Source organism: Polistes fuscatus, unplaced genomic scaffold (assembly GCF_010416935.1).
Source record: "Polistes fuscatus isolate 324 unplaced genomic scaffold, CU_Pfus_HIC Scaffold16, whole genome shotgun sequence".
Lineage (NCBI taxonomy): Eukaryota > Metazoa > Arthropoda > Insecta > Hymenoptera > Vespidae > Polistes > Polistes fuscatus.
In genome coordinates this window covers 3,820,106-3,841,905 of record NW_025113064.1, presented here as the reverse complement: position 1 = coordinate 3,841,905, position 21,800 = coordinate 3,820,106, and the positions used below count along the sequence as shown (strand labels likewise).

Below are 21,800 nucleotides of genomic sequence, written 5' to 3'. Positions count from 1 at the left end.
CCATTTTGTTTCTATTGCCTTGTTTATATTCGACGATAATATTTGAAACTTGATATTGTCGAACAATAAGGTACCTAGTACGAGTACCCCAAATCGTTTTACAACCCCATTCGCACAACTACCCCCCCCCCCATCTTGTTTTCTACCCACATTATTATCATGTGTTTCTTATATTTTTTTATTATTATTGTTATTATTATTATTATTACTCTATATTTTTCTGAATATTAATTACGTTTGCATGGTAAATATGTTGTTAATCGACGAACGTACAAGAAGAATTTACTTTATTATCAAAACTATATTTATTATTATTATTATTCTTCTTTTACTTTCGTTTATTTCGCATATACCCGAAACGAAATCAAATTAGCAAATACGAGAAATCCTTTTGAAAAAAGGATCATATGCAAATATGTTTATATATATATATCTCTATCTTTCTTTATCCAATTATCTCTCATATTCGATACTTCCTTGTGATAATAAGCGATCCGTATAGTAATCATGTTACATGATATGACACGAACATGATTCACGAAATTGCTTTATATTTCATCGAACATACATTTATATGTGTATCTTTCATCTGCAAAGAAGATAGAAACACAAAACGTATTATTGAAACTCATTGTCCTATTTTGTCAATTTGTTTTAATCAGATTGTTTCTATCATCTTAGCAACCCCACCCCATACACCACCATCTATACAATCCCCTATTGTAACCATTTTTTTTTTAACAATTGCATTTATCCCTCCTGAGCACACATTTTGTCCGCAAAATAAATACAAACAAATTGGTCTCGAAAATTAATTGTCAATTTGTTCTAAGTCAAAACGTCAATTTGCTTTCTATTTTTTTTTTCTCGATCAGATTTTTCTTTCTATTATCCTAACAAGCCTGCCCTCCCCCCCTCTTTTTTTCCCCCAACTCCCACGCACCCATAATCGCATTAGTTCTTTTTTACTCATACGTTTTCTTCTTCTTCTTCTTTTACTTAAATCCCAGACCCGAGACCTGATTTGTTTCTAAAAATAAGAAAAAGAAAAAAAATCTATGACGAAGGAAAAACAAGTTAATCACGATAAAAGCAGCAATTAATGACGGCTGTTTACCCCGTTTGTTTTTGTTTTCTATTTTTCCGTTGCTCCGCTTTACCCTTACCACAACCAACCCCCTTGGTCGAGCAGTTCAACAGTTTCGAGCAACTCTGCATCAACTTCACCAACGAGAAATTGCAACAATTCTTCAACCATCACATGTTCATACTTGAACAAGAGGAATATACAAGGGAAGGAATCGAATGGACGTTCATTGACTTTGGCATGGATCTACAGCAGACGATTGATCTTATCGAGAAGGTATTTCCGAGCCAAGATTTCTTCTCTCAACAGAACCAACCAAACAAAACAAAACAAAAAACAAACAAATATCGGAAAATGATGTCAGCTTTTATCGGCGGCACGATTCATTGTTTTACGAAACAAAACACGTCTGTTGGTGATCGAATTGGTGACAGGATTAAGGACAAAAAAAAAATAATAATAAAGAACAAAATAATAAAAGTACTTTAAGGGATTGTCAATGGTGGATTCGAGCCAAACAAACGAAAAAAAAAAAAAAAAACAAAATTCTTAAGGAATCGAATGGACTGACTACTGCTCGAGCATGTGGAATTATTCTAATTAATTTTGCTCGATCTTTACTAATATTATTTTATATACAGGATATATTATTTAACATTTCCTTTTTATACTTGCTATATCTGTCTCTATGTGTATGTCTGTTTATCCTTCTCATTATTTCATTCTCATCTTTCTTTTCCCCCCCCCCCCACCATCTTTCGATGAGTTTTATTCTCCAACGGTCGTTGACGCGATCATTTTTTATTGAAATTTATTACTTTATTATCTTCGTCGATGTTTACAAATGAGTCACGGTAATATTCGTAATTTTATTATTTTTATTTTTATTATTATTATTATTATTATTATTGAAAAACATAGTTTTTCTTCGAGGTTCCTGAATGTTTTTTTTTTTTCGATGACTCATCACTCGTTAAACATTTTCTTTTAGTATACGTTATTTCATCGCCATTTGCAATGTTTACCTTTTGTCTTCGGTTAAGGTGACGTCATTTATCTTACGTTTAATTTGTTTTTATTCGTCACATACAGTAACCGAATATTATTTAACAATTTTCAAATCTTTGTCATTCGAAGGAAGCAGAAATTAATCGAAGTATTGTTTATTTCACTAATTATTATAAATTTCATTGCAGTAGAACGTCTTTAAATCATTGTACTCTTATGTCGAGTGTGACTCGCCATCAGTTTTTATCCGAGGAACTCCTTTGTCGTGTCTCACTCGACGTTTATTGAATTAAATTGCCCTATTTTTGAATTAAAGTAAATTTCAAAAATTGAAGTATTATTCGGAATGCAAAAATGTTTATTTTGTTTATGGTACAGTTTATTATGGTCGTATTGGTACGACCCGTACATGGGTCAGTCGGTTATACAAACGGGATTTTATTCATGGAATACCGGTATACGAATTTTTCTTTTTCCATAATTATTATAAATTTAATTGCAGTAGAACGTTTTTCATTTTTTGGTTATGGTATATTTTGTTAACGGTACGACTCGGTCGGTAAACGATGACTCATATATGTGGGTCAGTAATTTATCGTAAAAAAGGACCTCAAAGAAAGCAAGAAAGAAAAATGAATGACATTATTTGGACTTATTTGTAAACGTATAATCATTCCGTTTAAATACATTCCGTTTATAATAAATATAAATATTTAATAATATATATCTCTAACAATAATCTTTTCTTATCGACCGTTAGATGATAAAACACATTTCTACTTTACCGTCGGAGAATATTCGTATTTGCAAAAATAAATTGGGTACGAAGCTTTTGCACGTGGAATATGAAAGAAAAAAAAAAAATAACAGAAAAGAAAGAAAAGAAAATTACAACGAAAGAGAGTGATCCTGATTATCCAACAAGGAAGAAAATAAAATTAAACGAGAGAGACGAAAAATATTATATTTGTTATAATATCGTCTCTCGAATTTGATTTTAAAACCTGCGAAGAGAAAATATTTGTGGGCTTTTTTTGAGAGAACCCTTTTTTCTAGTCTTGTCTTTTTTCTTTTTGTTCTTTTTCTCTGCATTATGCGTGTTCGCTTCTCCTTCTGTGTTCTTCCCTCTTCTTCTTCTTCTTCTTCTTCGTATTCTTGGAATGGATTATTGTGACACGATGCAGTTCAACAGTTTTGAGCAACTCTGCATCAACTTTACGAACGAAAAACTTCAACAATACTTCAATCATCATATGTTCGTCCTGGAACAAGAGGAATACGAACGCGAGGGTATTCCTTGGACTTTTATCGATTTCGGTATGGACTTGCAGTCGACGATCGATTTGATCGAAAAGGTAAAAGCCGAGTATTCGCTCGTTTTTTTTTTTTTCTTACTTTTTTTTTCTCTTTTTTTTTTCTTCATCTTCGACACGAGCGTTTTACTCGACTCACGTAACACGAAATAAAATATAATATATAAAATATATATTATATATATATATATTATATATTTTTGTGATGAATGAAAAGACGAAAAAAAAAAGCAAACGTGTCACGCGTTTACGGGTTTCGTTTTTTTTATTATTTATTTATTTATTTATTTATTTATTTATTTATTTATTTATTTCGCTCATAATCCAATTCACAAATTTTTGATTGTGGCAGTAGAGAACGTTTATTTTAACCCAATTGAAATTCTTACGTGACTCGACATTCAGTTTTTTTCATTTCTAAAAGTAAATTCAAGTGAAACTTCTTTTAATTTCACGTTCCTTTCAAGTATTGTTAATCGATCCGATATTTATCCATTTTGTTTTTCTCCCTTATTCCCTTCCATCCCCTCCCCACTATTTGTTATTCGAATGATACTCTCCATCTTTCGAAACCTTTCACTTTTTTTTGTCGTTTGAAACAAAAGAAGTTTCACTGTATAGAAAATAAAAATTGCAACAATTACTATCGCTTTGCTTGTCTGTCTCTATCTTTGTGAGTGTGTGTATGTGTTTGTTTGTTGCGTTTGTATTGTATTGTTTTTTTGTTCAATAATCAATATATATTCACAGATTTATCAATTTGTTATCGTCCCTTTTGTCCAGTGGAAGAGAAGAACAAAATTGACGAATATTATTCGTAGTAGAACTCAGTATATTACGTTTTAACATTAAATTATTTTTTTGTTAAAAATGTAATATTATTTGTTCGTAACGAATAGTATCGTTTATTAAATTGTTTAAGTAGAATTGACCAGAAAAAAAAAAAAAAGAAAAAAGAATATGATAATTCAAATCCGCTGAGAGTAGCGTTCGTTAATTTTGTTGATGATACGTTTGTATCGGTAGAAAAAAATAAAAAAAACAGAAAACAAGAAAAACAATAAAATAATATATCAATTAATCTAAATAATAATAATAGTAGAAATTTGTTAACAGTTCACATTACTACGAGATATAAATATATTTAATTAATATAAATATATTTAATATTTATTAATATTTAATCAATTAATAATAGCTTATTGCAAAAGAAAAAAAAAAGAAATAAATAAATAAAACGTCATTATTACTCGAGTCATGAAATTTCGAGTTTAGTTGAAATCAAATTAACGCTACTCTTGGTCTTCAAATATTTAACTTCAAACAAAATGAATTTTTCTAATATCTCCGTTGTCATTTTGTTTTGTTACTATGGAAAATTAGCCCATGGGTATCCTCTCGATTCTTGAAGAAGAGTCTATGTTCCCGAAAGCCACGGACAAGACATTTGAAGAAAAATTGAACAACAATCACTTGGGCAAGAGTCCTAACTTCTTGAAACCTAAACCACCAAAACCAGGTCAACAACCGGCTCACTTTGCTATTGGCCATTATGCTGGCAACGTATGTTACTTTTTATTACGATTAATATGATTATTATATATACATATATATGTATAATTATGTTACCATGAAAGAAAATTGAAATTGGATAATGTCAAGATTCGGTCTTTCACTAGACGTATTTGGTATATGTTGACATTCACCCTAGTGAATCTCGATATTATCAAATTTCGATCTTTCACGATAACATATATATATATGGTATATGTTGACATTCACCCTAGTGAATCTCGATATTATCAAATTTCGATCTTTCACCATAACATATATATATGGTATATGTTGACATTCACCCTAGTGAATCTCGACATTATCAAATTTCGATCTTTCACGATAACATATATATATATAAACGAACCACACGTATATACGTGTATGTTTTAGGTACCTTACAATATCACTGGCTGGCTAGAAAAGAACAAGGATCCCCTGAACGACACGGTGGTAGATCAATTCAAAAAATCATCAAACAAATTGCTGGTTGAAATCTTTGCCGATCATCCAGGACAATCCGGTGATGCCGGTGGCGGTGGTGGTGGCAAAGGTGGACGCGGTAAGAAGGGCGGTGGTTTCTCAACCGTATCCTCGTCCTACAAGGAACAATTGAACAACCTGATGACCACCTTGAAAGCAACGCAACCCCATTTCGTCCGTTGTATCATTCCGAACGAAATGAAACAACCGGGTGTCATCGATTCACACTTGGTCATGCATCAGTTAACTTGTAACGGTGTACTTGAAGGCATTCGTATCTGTCGTAAAGGATTCCCCAACAGAATGGTCTATCCTGATTTCAAATTGCGGTAAGAATTATATTTTCTTAGTTTATCTTTTTTTTTCTTCTATCCCAATATCAAATTTTCAAATCAAAAAAAGATACCAATGATAAGAAGAGAAGAGGGGGATAGATACCACCAACTCGTTCCCCCTATTGAAATAATTCATCTCATCTCGTTGCTATCTTTTTTTTCTTTTTTTCTTTATTTTTTTAAACATCATATTATATAATATAAAAACGTACAAACGTAGGATTTTAATTACGACCCTAGCCCCCCGGGCTCCCCCCCCACGTCATAGCGATCACAGATTCCGCCCCCCACGAGATGGTTTAGTATTTCGTTGTACCGTTTAAGTTTTAGGGATAATTGGCTGGTTTGTTTGTTTTTTTTTTTTTCTATTTTATTTTTTTTTTTCTTTCTTATATATATATATATAGCAAAATAATATTCGTTGACGGAAAAGTAATTACAAAAAAAATGTTTAATCCTGTGGTCGAACAGTTACATGATCTTAGCACCGGCTACTATGGCAGCCCAAAAGGAACCAAAGGTTGCAGCTGCTAAATGTCTTGAAGAAATTGGTCTAGATCCAGAAAGCTATAGGATTGGTCATACAAAGGCTAGTTGATAAAACAAAACAAAAAAAAGAGACTTCCCCCTAGACCCCTTTGGCCCCCCCCACCCCATTTACCCTGAAATAATTACACACATTGCACATAAATATTATTCCAAAGTTTCTTGGATTCTTCGTTGAATTGATGTAGGAATCGAGAATATAATTTTAAATTTAAATTTAATAATTCGAAATAAATTATTGATATTATTTGTTGAGAAATTAAACGATCCACATTAATTAGGATTCCGATCGGATGAAACGATCTAATTATTGTTTTTTTCATTCTACATTAATAATACGAATGAACAAAAAAGAAAAACAAAAGATAAAAAGACAACGAAACGATAAACGAACACAATTTTCATTCAGTTAACTTGGGATAATAACTTTCGTGTAGTCAAAAAACAGAAGAAACAAAAAAAAACAAAAACATTGAAACGATCGATTGAAAGCCCGCCCCCCCTGCACCCTCTGTTGCCCCCATCGTAGTAGTTTGAATTGCAAAAGAAATCCGTTTGACGAATACCCCCAACCCCGTTTTAAAAAACAAAACGTAGATTTGAAATTGTGTGACAGATGTTTATGATTCCCCATTATTCGTTGAGAATTTCTATCCAATTAGAATGATCGTAGTTCATAGTTTTCCCTTTGATAGTAATTACGAAACCAACAAAAAGATGAAAAACACATCATAAGACAAAGTTGTACGTTGTTTAGTAAGTTTGGGCCCCCCCCCCAGTTGATAGATCCATAGGTTTTTGATATCCCAGTGTGACCCTTCTTTTTATGAATACATTATCATCATCGTTGCGATGATGGGACAAATTAGGGCCACCTTCTAAACGGGGAAAGGAATCAGACCAGACAACAGATGCGGAAAATGAAACGAAACTTAAAGAGACAACAGGATTTGTTTATTTTTTAGTTAGAAAAAAAACGAGAGTTGTGTTACCCTTGTATTAATTGTTCCATACACCTGTTTGTTCTTTGCCCCCCCCCCAACCATTGGTGAACCCCAACACCCTTTAGGTACAAGATCCTGGCACCTGCAGCTGTTGATAAAGTCGCTGGAGATCCAAAGAAGGCTGCCGCTGCAATTTTGGAAAGTACTGCTCTTGATCCTGACCAATACCGTCTTGGACATACCAAGGCACGTTTATCCCTGTATAAATGAGAATTAATCCAAGGATCTTGATCGAAACCAACAAAAAATAAAACGAAATAATAAATTGCGATCGAGTCGAGTGTGCTTAAAAAAAAAAATTACAAAAAAATATATAAACGGAGGCAACAACGATTTTTCTCTTCTGTCAAACCGAAAACTTGGCATTTTAATCTTGGAATTATAAATATTTAACGTAACGGATCTAATTCGTAAAATGAGTATAATATTTTGAAGCTATTAATAGATTTATCATGAGTTATTTTGATCTCTAATGGCATTAGTTTCGTTTACCTATGCCAAAAGAAATTAATTCAAATGGTTTCGTAAAAGTTCTACGAATGTTTGTTTTAAGATTGTGAGATTTTTTGATCGATGTTGCCTCTTGCGAAAAAAAAGAAGAAAAAAAAAACGACCGACTCGGCAAATGTGTTTAGGTATTTATTTTAATTAATAAACAAAATAACAAACCCGCCTACTCGTGATTGTCCCATCAAGACGTAATAACAAACATATAATGCAAACTTTTTTTTCTTTTTTTCGAAAGAGAGAGAGAGAGAGAATATTCATTTATTATTTTTATTCTATATGAAATTTTATTTCAAAATAAATTAATAAAATATTCAAATAATAATAATAATACTAATTAAAAAAAAGGTCAAATTTTTATCAAATGAATAATAAACAAAAACGTTCTTCTCTCACTCACTCTCTCTTTCTCGAAAAAAAAAAAAAGAAAAAATAATTGTCCTGTTGATTAGTATTAATATTAAATAATTGAATTATAAAATGTCCGATTTGATTGTCGAGAAAAAAAAAGAAATAATCGGACGTATTTTTAATTGAATTATTTAATTATTATAGTACGTTGAATTTTTATCTTGAATAAAAAACAAATAAACAAAAAAAAAATACAAAACAAAGCAGCACTTAAGACGCTGCCCAAGATAAAAATGATTTTGACTCTAACAATATTTTTTGTGATTATTTTTTGTTTGTTCCGTCTATCCAAATCGCACATTAAATGCAATTCGCTCACGCACAACCAACGACGCAACCAACACAGATACAAAATTCTGTGCGCCAATGCCATCAAAGAACCATGCGAACCGTCAAAGGCAACTCAACTGATCCTGAACAGTATTAATTTGGAGCCTGACCAATATCGTTTGGGTCTTACCAAGGTACATGGGTTACCTTTGGGTCCTCCCTAGCAATCCTAACAGAATGTTAGACAAAAAAAAAGGAAAACGAATGAACAGAAATACAAAAAAAAACAAAAAAACGCTTTTTCTAATAATAATACCCAATTATTCGACCAATAACAAACGCTCTTTATATTCCCTATCATTTGTCATGCTATTATTTCAACATTTATCCGCTTATTGTTACTGTTTTTTTTATTCTCGCCTTTGTGTTTGTGTGCCGCGTGTCAATTAAACACAAAAATGATGATTTTTCTCCTTATCCAATCTTTTTGTTTTATTTTATTTTATTTTCTTTTTAATATTCAATCATCATTATCGCTAATTAATATCACCATTGTTAATGCGCATTATTATTATTATTAATAATAATATTGTCCAATAATAGAAAATGTTGTTTTCGCCACGAGTGTTGCACGATTTCGTTGATTTATTCGTGATTAATGAAAAAAAAAAAAAACACAACAAAGACGCGCAAATGTTTGTTGATTATTTCATCGATTAATTAGTTTGATTAATTATTTTATTATATTATTTAATATATTATTTTAATTAATTTTAAATAATTTTATTCAAATGATATACGTCAATTAAGAAAATACTACAATAAATTATTAAAACAAATATATATATATGAAAAATATGATATTAATGATGAAAGAATCAGCATACGTGATAAAGCACGAGATGTATGAAAATAATTACTCGCGACTGATCAAATATGTTTTTTTTATACGATGATATATAGGTATTCTTCCGAGCTGGAGTCCTGGGTCAGATGGAAGAACTTCGTGACGAACGTTTGAGCAAGATTGTATCGTGGATGCAAGCCTATATCCGTGGTTATCTGACACGTAAAGATTACAAACGACTCCAGGAACAACGTTTGGCTCTCGTTATTGTTCAAAGAAATTTGCGAAAGTATCTTCAACTTCGTACCTGGCCGTGGTGGAAATTATGGCAAAAGATCAAACCACTCCTCAATGCAACGCGTATCGAGGACGAATTGGCCGTAAGTATAATTAAATAAATCATTTTCTATTATTTCCCCCTCCCCTCCCCTTTTTTTATATATAAAATAATATATATTTTTAATTTATATAAATTAACAAAATAAAATATTTCATGTAAAATTAATTTACAATTTTATAATATATAAATATCAACATTTAGATTAATTTATATATAAATTAATATAAAATACGGATTACAGGCTAATCATTCGTTAAATAATATTTAATTAATATTAATAATTATTCTCGTTAGTTAACAATTGATTAATACTCGACCCATTTTTCTTTTATTTTCTTTTTTTTTTTTTTGTATCGAGCAAGTAAGACATCGATGATGAACATTGATCTTTATCTTCGTTTATTTATTAAATTTCTTTTCTTTTTTTTTTTTGCAAAGATGTTTGATATTTATATATAAAAAAAAAAGAACAATTGATGATTTAAAATAGAAAATTAAAAAAAAGTCCAGGTGATTTCGATAAATTTGATTAGAAAAATGATGTAAATGATTAGATTTATCATTGGTATATGCATATATGTGTCTGTGTGTGTGTGTATGTGTATATACACTAAACTTCAAAGAAACCGACGATTGGGGATACCAAATGTCGATCAATTTTTGGAACACGGTTTAATAATCTTACGTTAAAAAAATATACTCGCTAGAGAACCTGTCGAGGATTTGTATTTCCTTTTTTTTTCTTTTCTTTTTTGTTTGATTTTTTTTCCATCTTCTTTTTCAAATTTTTGTATTTTTCCAAGAGTTAAGAAGTTTGTACTCCTCTTCTCGCGAATTTCGTTCGATTTTGTGAAATATTTTTCTTTTCTTCTCAAAGTTTCTTCGCAAAAACGAAAAAGATATTGCTGGCGAGTTTATTTACACGACTTTTTTTTTTTTTGGCAGACCTCCTTCTTCGTCTGCTGCTGTTTCTTCTTCTGCTTCTCTGTATATTATCTCGATTTAATACCAATGGCAAAATTGTGCAAAAATAGATGATGTGAAAAAAAAAGTTCCATACACATACGCACGCACGCACGCACACACGCACACACACAATGAATTTTACGTGTTACGTGGCACGAGTCGTTGAAAGAGAAAAATTGAGAAATTGTTTTCAACCTTTTCTTTCGTTTATGCAGAATTTTTTTCTAACGAGAATTGATATTCTTAGAAACGTGTTTGCTAAAAAGTCACTCCCTTGCCTATTCTTATTCCATATTACGTGATCCAAAAATAGAGAAGGACATTTGGTGCATGAATCAGTACACTTACTACGATTCCTTTCTCATCTATAAACGTCAGATTTCAAAGGCATTGTCCGAAAACGAATGATCATTATTATTATTATTATTATCGTCGTCGTCATAGTTAGTTGTCCTCGTCATCATTATAAAATAGTTAGAATAAATTACTGAAGCCACAAATGAGATTGATTTATATCTCGAATTGATCATTCATTAGGTATCTTTGTTCTATTTTTCACATACATATGATCATTTAATTAATTATTTATTTATTTCAATGATTTTCTTTTTTTTTAATTATGATCAGTTAATAAAAAGTAATCGTCATTTGAATTATTTGATTGAGTAATACAAGAGATCTGATGAAGTTGGCGTGATATATAAGATATTTAAATTAATATTCATTTATTATATAAATTTTTATAATTAGTTAACAATCGGTTATAAGATGATTGACGATCATCTAAATGATTTAATTTAATAATAGAAGAAATTTAGAGAATCCGTTATCAAAGATATTTCGATTAATATAAATTATTCAAAAAAGAATTTTAGGTTATGATCGGTAATAGCAATGTTACTGACGATCGTTTCAATTATTTCATTGTGTAATACAAGAGATCTGAAATTGGCGTGATATATAAGATATTTAAATTAATATTCATTTATTATATAAATTTTTATAATTAGTTAACACAATCGGTTATAAGATGATTGACGATCATCTAAATGATTTAATTTAATAATAGAAGAAATTTAGAATCCGTTATCAAAGATATTTCGATTAATCTAAATTATTCAAAAAAGAATTTTAGGTTATGATCGGTAACAGCAATGTTACTGACGATCGTTTCAATTATTTCATTGTGTAATACAAGAGATCTGAAGTTGGCGTGATATATAAGATATTTAAATTAATATTCATTTATTATATAAATTTTTATAATTAGTTAACAATCGGTTAAGATGATTGACGATCATCTAAATGATTTAATTTAATAATAGAAGAAATTTAGAATCCGTTATCAAAGATATTTCGATTAATATAAATTATTCAAAAAAGAATTTTAGGTTATGATCGGTAATAGCAATGTTACTGACGATCGTTTCAATTATTTCATTGTGTAATACAAGAGATCTGAAATTAGCGTGATATATAAGATATTTAAATTAATATTCATTTATTATATAAATTTTTATAATTAGTTAACAATCGGTTATAAGATGATTGACGATCATCTAAATGATTTAATTTAATAATAGAAGAAATTTAGAATCCGTTATCAAAGATATTTCGATTAATCTAAATTATTCAAAAAAGAATTTTAGGTTATGATCGGTAATAGCAATGTTACTGACAATCGTTTCAATTATTTCATTAATTAATAGAACAAATCTTCAATCTGCTTTCCAAAATATTTAAATAAGTATTAAATTAATTAAAAAATTTTAGGTTATAATCATTTAATAGAAACTGATGATCATCTAAATTATATAATTCAAATAATATATGAAAATTTGGAACATGGTAATATGAAATATTGAAATTAATATTAAATTAATGAAACATTTTTTGATTACGGTCAGTTAATACAAACTAATGATCATTCAAATGATATAATTAAATAATAAACAAAATAATTTCCTTGCTCGGTTACATAATATTATAGTAATATCATTTATTTTAATTTACAACAAAATCATTCGAGAGAAAAAAGAATAAACAATATTTAATTAATTAGAAAAAAAAATCTGTAGAATGTAGATGAGAAAGTAGATCTGCAATTATTGACCTGCTGGAAGCTAAAATGAGATGAAAAAGAGAAAGATAGAGAGAGATTTGATTCTGGAAGACATTGCTGGCCCTTCCGGGGAACGTGGTCGTTTCTAAATTTGTCGATTTGGTTTCTCTGAGAGTTGGTCTCTCTCTCTCACTCTCTTTTGGTCTCTTTTTGCTACCCTATCCCTACTACCATTCCCATCATCGAAGAGGAGAACCGTTCTAAATATTTTTATACGAAGATACACCGCTGGAGTGGTGGTGGGGGGAGGAACGGGTGGAACGCGAACCAAGCCAATTGGATACGAGGAGGATTTTGGGTAGAAAAGTTGAGCATCGGGTAAACGAGAATCCAGTTGGAAACGCGAACTCGTTCCGACCTTTTCGAAATAGAAGAAATTTAATATCTTACAGATATATAAAACGAAAACGAACGCGTACGCACACACACACACATACACGCATATGCATATACGTGAATCTACACACGTATATTTCGATTAATAAGAAAAGATTTGTCCTTTTCTCAACGATATTTTACGATCGATTAATTCATATTTTCTTCTTCATTTCGTTTATTTTTTATTTCAATTGTTCCCCATTCCGTGTGTTTAATTAATCAAAATGGGCGACACTGTGCTAATGGAAAATACGAAAACCTTGATTAACGGCGAACGATTAGACGGTGAATTGCAATTACAGGCGCTCGAGGAAAAAGCCAAAAAAGCCCAAGAAGCATTCGAAAAGGAAGAAAAACTTCGCAAGGAACTCGAGGAACAAAATGCCAAAATACTCGCCGAAAGGAACGCATTGCAAAAGCAATTGGACGGCGAAAAGGGCTCGCTTTCGGAGTACATGGAAAAATCATTGAAATTGGCTGCCCAGAAGGCTGACATCGAATCTCAACTTCAAGTAAGTTTTTTCTCTAATATTTTTTTTAAATACATTTTAATTATTCATTTGTGAAAATTACCGATCTTTCTGAATCGAATTTGAACGATCGATTAATTTAGAAATTTGTTGAAGTCTTCCCGATTAGCTGTAGGAATTAACGAGTAGAAGAACCCAACCATTAATCGGACACATTTTTACATTAAACATCAAAAATATTCATTTAAATGATATTTCGGGTGTTGATAAATTTTGGAATTTTGTAGAAACGTTCCTGATAACCTATAGGAATAAAACTAGTAGAAGAGCCAAGGCATTAGTCAGACAGATTTTTATATTACAAACAAATATTAATTTAAATGAGAGAATATTCAGCTGTTGATAAATTTTGAAATTCGTATAAACGTTGCCCGTAGCAGCTGTAGGAGTAAACGAGTAGAATAACTCGACCATTAGTCTGGCATATTTTTTTTACATTAAATAAAAAGCAAATGTAATTAAAAATAAAAATGCAGCTGTTGATTAATTTATAAATTTGTAGAAAATAGGAATGAAAAGGGTAGAAGAGCCAAGGCATTAGTCAGATTAGTTTAATAAAGATCTTTGAAGAAGAGATCAAGTAATCATTTAAATGTAAAAACTTCAAAACTGGGGAAGATCAAATTTGACACGCAAGTGAGAAGCCAAAGATTGTGCCGAGCGTGATGATTTGGATGATCAAGTAGGTGTTGGTGGGTGGTGGTGGTGGTGGTGGTAATGGTGTAGTAGTGGTAATAAGTAGAGTAGGTATGGCATTAGTCAGACACATCCTCCGCTTGCTTTTTCAGTTAGCACAGAAAGCAGAGCCATTTTTCTTTTGACGATCCGAGTCATCCGATTACATCGACTCATATTCGGTCGCATTTATATGCGCATTCTAAAATTATTCTCTCACGATTTATAATCCGGACACACGTGCCTTGCTCCTATCGTAATATTAATCTCGATTTCTTTTTTTAAATAAGAGAAGAAAGAGGAAGAAGGAAGGAAAGAAAAAAAGACAAAAAGAAAAAGAAAAATAGGAAAAGAAATACGAGGGAGGGGGGAAAAGAGATTAAGAGAGACGGAAAAAAATTGTGCAATAATTTGTTTGGAGAAAAATAGATGACTTCCTTCCAGGAACACGGTTAGCTTCTAAAATGAATGCAGAGAGAGAAATAAAAAAAAAAAACTAAAAGACAATTTTATGATCGCGCAGCCCACTCCAGCAGCATTCCGCACTAAATCTATTTTTACCAAAGACATTTTCGATTTTTCTCTCGAAATTCGCTTTGGAAATCTCCCTCGTACTTTTCTCACAGTTAAATTCTTTCTTTTCAAACCTCGACATTTATCAACGATCTTAAGAATCGATCTCGATTAATTATTATTAATCATCAATAAGATTGTTACATAACCTCAATTCTTAAGTAGAATTAAACGAATTCGATTAATTATTATCGAAAGGACGATTAATCGATAATCAAAGTATAATAATAATATTTATCAACGATCTTCAGAATCGATCTCGATTATAATTAATCGTCATATGATTGTTACATAACCTCAATTCTTAAGTAGAATTAAACGAATTCGATGAATTATTATCGAACCGACGATTAACCGATAATCAAAGTATAGTAATAGTATTAGTAGTAAAATCAACATTTTCTTAATGGAATTAGTGAGATTGAGAGTGAGAAAGATGGGAGAGTTCAGTGATGTTTCGATGCTGAAAATATAAGTGACTCCATTTACGGGCAGGAGGAAGGAAAACGGGAGAAAGAGGGAGAAATGCGAGAAATATAGGAAGAAGAAGTAGGAGGAAGAGGTAAAGGAAGAAGAGGAGGGGGGAGGGCAGAATTTTCTCTCCCTCCCTCTTCCTCCTCCAGCCCCCCTCTCACTCTATTTTGCCTTCTGACTTCCTCCCGTTCCAAATTTAGACCCAACGATCCCAGATTCCAGGTTATTAAAAGAGGGCGTGGCAGTTACGTGCTGGAAGAGACGAGAAAACGAAGGAGGAGGAGGATAACAGGTGTAGGGTATTTATACTTTCGGGTTAGGTGTGTAAATGTATGCGTCATTTACCAAGTCATCTTCATCATCGTTATCCTCGTCATCATCGTTGATCCCCTTTCATATCATCTTCTTCTTCTTCTTCTTTCTCACACCGGTTATGAAGATTTTTTTCTTTCCTTGTCCAAACCGAAAACTCCACTTGGCATCATCCTACATCGAAACTACGAAATCATCGCTTCGTACTAAGCTGTGGTATGATGTACGACGATAGATGATGGTCAGATCATGCCAAAATAAATCTACTTCTTCTTCTTCTTCTTCTTCAACTTCTTCTTCTTTCTCTCTCTCTCACTCTAGAATTTCTGTCTCCTGCCGATTAATTCTAACCCCGTTACATAACTTTAGGTAACTCATCATGTGTCACGAGGCATAGTGGTACCTGGCTCACCGATTATTATGATCATGATGATGAATCAAATGAAATAATTAGCATTCTTTAAGGCCAATCTTGACGTAATCCTAGCATTAGGGTGAACGCAGTAAACTTTTGTATAATTAATACAGTAGACTCATTCCTATAATTCGATTTATTTACGAGTTATATGAAATTCACGTGTTTTATTACAAATATTTTTCTCCACGTGTTTTACGATTTGTTTATTTTTTTTTTCTTTCTTTCTTTTGTTGATTTTCCTTCGAGACAATTTATAATAACTTTACGCGAATATTCGTATCGTTTATATTCATCTTTATTCATGGATGAATACAGTCGAGTGACAGTTTTTATTTTTTTTTGTTTTTTTTTGGGGGAAAAATTACGAAACAGAAAATATTTTTAGTGACACGATGACAATTTACATACAATTTTCATTTGTACTGTAAATTAGTGATCGAGGATTCGAAAGAAAGATCGGAAATAGAGTTGAATCGAACGATAAATGATTTTTCTGATGTGTATTTGAAATAATTCAAATATCTGTCATGTTCTAATTGGATTTGTTTATTATTTCATAGGATCTCAACGACAGGTTCAAGGAAGAGGAAGACGCAAGGAACAATCTATTCCAAAATAAGAAGAAACTCGAGCAAGAGGTTGCTGGTTTGAAGAAAGACATCGAAGATCTCGAATTGAATCTTCAAAAATCCGAACAGGACAAAGCTACGAAAGATCATCAAATTCGTAATTTGAACGACGAGATTGCTCATCAAGACGAATTAATCAACAAATTGAACAAGGAGAAGAAGAACCAGGGTGAGATCAATCAGAAAACGGCTGAGGAACTTCAAGCTGCCGAAGACAAGGTCAATCACCTGAACAAAGTTAAGATCAAGCTCGAACAAACTTTAGACGAGCTTGAGGATTCTTTGGAACGTGAAAAGAAATCTCGGTAAGGGATTTGTTACCCTCCTTACCCCCCCCTACCCCCCCATTTCAGATTAATTCGATTATTTCGTTTTGTTTTTTGTTTCTTTAATTACACGAACGAGCTTTTACCTTTCGTTAATTGATTTTTTTGTTAATTCGTTTAGCGCTGACGTTGAAAAGGCAAAGAGGAAGGTAGAAGGTGATTTGAAATTGACGCAAGAAGCCGTAGCCGATTTGGAAAGGAACAAGAAGGAACTGGAACAAACGATTCAACGCAAAGACAAGGAACTCTCATCGCTGGCTGCCAAATTAGAAGATGAACAATCGTTAGTAGGAAAACTTCAGAAACAGATCAAGGAACTCCAAGCTAGAATCGAAGAACTCGAGGAAGAGGTAAAAATCAATTTGAAACAAAACAAAAGAAAATGAACAATTTATTAATATAACGATACTTCCATGCCGAATAATATGATTCGTGAGGTAAATTAACCTAAGATTCTGAATAACTCAATGGATAAAAAAGTTAACCTAAAAGAAAAAAAAAAAACAAAACAAAAATCTCGAGTTTCGTATTCCGGTCCAGTCAATTCCGCGGTTTAATTATTTTTGCACGAATCCTACGTAAATAAAAACGATCATTCGTGTATAGAAAACTGAATGAAGATAAATTTCGTTCTTATAATTGTGAAAAACAGATCGAAGCGGAACGCGGAGCACGTGGCAAAGCAGAAAAACAACGCAGCGACCTTGCACGAGAATTGGAAGAACTTGGCGAACGTCTCGAGGAAGCTGGTGGCGCCACCTCCGCACAAATCGAATTGAACAAGAAGAGAGAAGCCGAACTTAGCAAATTGAGGAGAGACCTTGAAGAAGCTAACATCCAACATGAAGCTTCACTCGCCAGCTTGCGTAAAAAGCACAACGATGCCGTTGCCGAAATGGGAGAACAAATTGATACGCTTAACAAGTTGAAGGCTAGGTAAGAATGATGATACACTGATGCCATGATTTAACAACTATTTCAGATAAATTAATACGATTTTTTTTTTTTGCTATTAATTTTTTTTTTTCTCTTTTTTTTTTCCCTACAATTCGAACCCTCATACAACAACGCGTTATCCAATAAAATTTAGGAAATTCGTTCGCATTTGAATTTTTAATTTCTGTGCTTTAATTCAGATTTAAATTATTGTTTCCCATCGTTAATGAAGTTTTTATATATTTCGTAATTATTTATTTGATATTTATTTTTTGAACACTGTTTTATCACAAATAGTATACGGATAAGATGAATTTTTCTTAAACGTTCTCCGTGAAGTTATTTTTCAATTATTTGACAATGCAATATGACAACGAATTTAGGAATTCTATTAGAAATCATTTATGTTTCATTACGAACGATTTATTGTCAACGTTAGTAGTAACTTAAAGTTTTTGATAGGGCCGAAAAGGGCCGCCATGACATCCACGCCGAGCTGAATAATTCTCGCGCCTCGACGGATCAAGTTTCTAGGGAGAAGGTACATTTAGAAAGAAAGAAAAGAAAAAAACCAAATAAAACAAAATCGCAACGAGATATATGTCTGTGCTAATAACCGTGAACAGTTTTCTTCTTATGTTTTTTTCTTTCTTTTCGTTTGTCCTCTTACGTTATTTTTCAGAAATTGTTTCCCTCGAATAATTGTCTACGATGCACGACGAACGAACGTTTATAATCCTTACAATTATCACAAACAGAATTAGGTATTCCCGAGTAAGTTAATCGAAGAATTAACTGGACAGATCAAATATTTAAAACAGTGGCCCTTAAAAAAAAAGGAAAAAAAAAGCAAACCCCTTAGTTCGAGTCACAATGAGAGTGTCCAGTCGATCCAACGGTTGACTTTTTCGTCACAATATTTTCCAATTTGTCTATAATACGTTTTATTTTTTCTTCACGATGTTAACTAAATCCTCTTATTGTTTTTCTTCGTTCTAAATTCTTTTTCCATAATGAAAATAGGACCGAAAAAGAAAAGGTACAATACTTCAGCGAGTTGAACGACCTTCGTGCCACAGTTGATCACTTGAGTAACGAAAAGGTAAGGTGCCCTATTTGTGATCCCGAAATAATATTTCCTAGCGCATAAATGAATGCGCATTAACGCAAAAAATAACAGCTTTGCCGAGCAGCTGCTTACAAGGAGGACGGAAAATATGGAAGGGGATGATATGGTGGTACACCATATAGGATGATTGAAATCGTTTGAGTGAGTTTCATTTGAGAGAACCTCGGATGCATTATGCTTGTTTACGCATTAACATTGCTTGCTTTTTGCTTATTATAATGACGTTAGTATAATAAACCCTTAGTGTGCGTTAGAGGGGTCAGCTAAATCCTAAATATTTCTTTGTACGTTCATTCCGACGATTATTCATTTATTTCATTTTGAAAATCTGACCGAACGGGTTTAAAGATATTAGTTTTTAGTTTGAAAGTACACAATTGTCGAGAAATATTATCTGGGATCAAATTGACACCGTACGCGTTTTAATGTGAAATAGTACACACGCTAAGGGTTAACAATTTTGAAATAAGAAATTAATTGAACGATAGATAACGTAAACATTTGAACAGGCTGCCCAAGAAAAGATCGTGAAACAATTGCAACACCAATTGAACGAGACCTCTGGTAAATTGGAAGAAGTCAATCGTACATTGAACGACTTCGACGCGGCTAAGAAGAAATTGTCGATCGAGAACAGCGACTTGTTGCGACAATTGGAGGAAGCCGAATCTCAGGTTAGCCAATTGTCGAAGATCAAGATCTCGTTGACGACACAATTGGAAGATACGAAGAGACTTGCCGATGAGGAATCGCGAGAACGTGCCACGCTTCTCGGCAAATTCCGTAACTTGGAACACGACTTGGACAACATTCGCGAACAAGTTGAGGAAGAGGCCGAAGGCAAGGCTGATCTTCAAAGACAATTGAGCAAGGCCAATGCCGAGGCACAATTGTGGCGTACGAAATACGAATCCGAAGGTGTCGCCAGAGCCGAAGAACTCGAGGAAGCCAAACGAAAATTACAAGCGCGTCTTGCCGAAGCTGAAGAAACTATCGAGTCGTTGAATCAAAAGGTCATCGCGCTCGAAAAAACGAAACAGAGGCTGTCGACCGAAGTCGAGGATCTTCAGATCGAAGTTGACCGCGCTACTGCCATTGCCAATGCCGCTGAAAAGAAACAAAAAGCGTTCGACAAGATCATTGGAGAATGGAAACTCAAAGTTGACGATCTGGCTGCCGAATTGGATGCCAGTCAAAAGGAATGCCGCAATTACAGTACCGAACTCTTCAGGCTCAGAGGTAAATTATTATTATTCTTCTACTTCTACTTTGTATTTTAACCACCCTCAACTGTCCGGAATTATTTCAAATTTACGGAACATCAAGTACGAGCTATTTTTCATACCAAATGAAACTGTGGACCCTACATACTAAACATTTTTCAATCAAGTATCTATTTTCAATCAACGCATAACTCATTACTAGTACATATAACAACAATCGCACCAATCAAAATAATAAATCGGTTCTTGCCGCTCGCATATGGCGGCATTGGTCCGTTAAAAGGGTTAATACAAAATTCCACTTTACGTGTCCCAATAAATAAATATTATATATTTTCAGGTGCTTACGAGGAGAGCCAAGAACAATTGGAAGCTGTACGTCGCGAGAACAAGAACCTTGCCGATGAGGTGAAAGATCTTTTGGATCAAATAGGCGAAGGTGGACGTAACATTCACGAAATCGAAAAGGCCAGGAAACGTTTGGAAGCTGAGAAGGATGAATTGCAAGCAGCATTGGAGGAAGCTGAGGCGGCATTGGAACAAGAAGAAAACAAGGTGCTCAGAAGCCAATTGGAATTGAGCCAAGTTAGACAAGAGATTGATCGTCGCATTCAAGAAAAGGAGGAAGAATTTGAGAACACGAGGAAGAATCATCAACGAGCTCTTGATTCCATGCAGGCTTCCCTCGAAGCAGAAGCTAAGGTATGTAAATTGGGAATAGAAATGAAAAGAAAAAGAACCTAATTGAAGATAGAAGATATTTATGTTAAATCATTAGAACCTTTTCATTGATAAAATTCAAATACAATTTACTAAAAATATCTGTTCGATTCAATTGTATGACAAAATTGATCTATTATTTCAAATAATCAAACAAACTTCCAAGCGTAAATTCAGCTTTCTTTTCAATTAGCCAAATGAAATTGAATTCTAAAACAAGGACGCGCGATTTACAATTCCTGAAATAAATAAAAAAAATGTGTCGTTAACTTCCAGGGCAAAGCCGAGGCACTTCGCATGAAGAAGAAATTGGAAGCTGACATTAACGAATTAGAAATAGCATTGGATCATGCGAACAAAGCTAACGCCGAGGCTCAGAAGAATATCAAGAGATATCAGCAACAATTGAAGGACGTACAAACCGCTTTGGAGGAGGAACAACGTGCACGCGACGAAGCTAGAGAATTACTTGGTATTTCTGAACGTCGTGCTAATGCATTACAAAATGAACTCGAAGAAAGCCGTACGCTATTGGAACAAGCCGATCGCGGCCGTAGACAAGCTGAACAAGAATTGGCCGATTGTCACGAACAATTGAACGACCTCAGCGCTCAGAACGCATCCATCTCAGCTGCCAAGAGGAAACTCGAAGCTGAATTGCAGACCCTCCATGTAAGTATCGAA

At 32.8% G+C, this 21,800-nt stretch overlaps 1 protein-coding gene across 9 annotated transcripts in view; it reads left to right on the top strand.

Annotated features, from left to right (window-relative positions):
• Positions 1-21,800, top strand: part of LOC122514769 (myosin heavy chain, muscle) — a 46,335-nt gene that overhangs the window by 20,836 nt on the left and 3,699 nt on the right. For 5 of the 9 annotated variants that reach the window (XM_043631799.1, XM_043631798.1, XM_043631797.1 and 2 more), the window contains exons 12-23: positions 4,792-4,971; positions 5,356-5,774; positions 7,396-7,516; positions 9,482-9,745; positions 13,474-13,683; positions 16,714-17,087; positions 17,230-17,458; positions 17,761-18,044; positions 19,068-19,146; positions 19,683-20,412; positions 20,737-21,098; positions 21,393-21,788. In XM_043631799.1, the coding sequence (XP_043487734.1) occupies positions 4,792-4,971; positions 5,356-5,774; positions 7,396-7,516; positions 9,482-9,745; positions 13,474-13,683; positions 16,714-17,087; positions 17,230-17,458; positions 17,761-18,044; positions 19,068-19,146; positions 19,683-20,412; positions 20,737-21,098; positions 21,393-21,788 (3,648 nt within the window). Of the gene's footprint in view, positions 1-3,279; positions 3,451-4,791; positions 4,972-5,355; positions 5,775-6,251; positions 6,370-7,395; positions 7,517-9,481; positions 9,746-13,473; positions 13,684-16,713; positions 17,088-17,229; positions 17,459-17,760; positions 18,045-19,067; positions 19,147-19,682; positions 20,413-20,736; positions 21,099-21,392; positions 21,789-21,800 lie in introns of all 9 variants that reach the window. The other 4 variants (XM_043631802.1, XM_043631803.1, XM_043631805.1 and 1 more) reach the window with 2 other exon arrangements.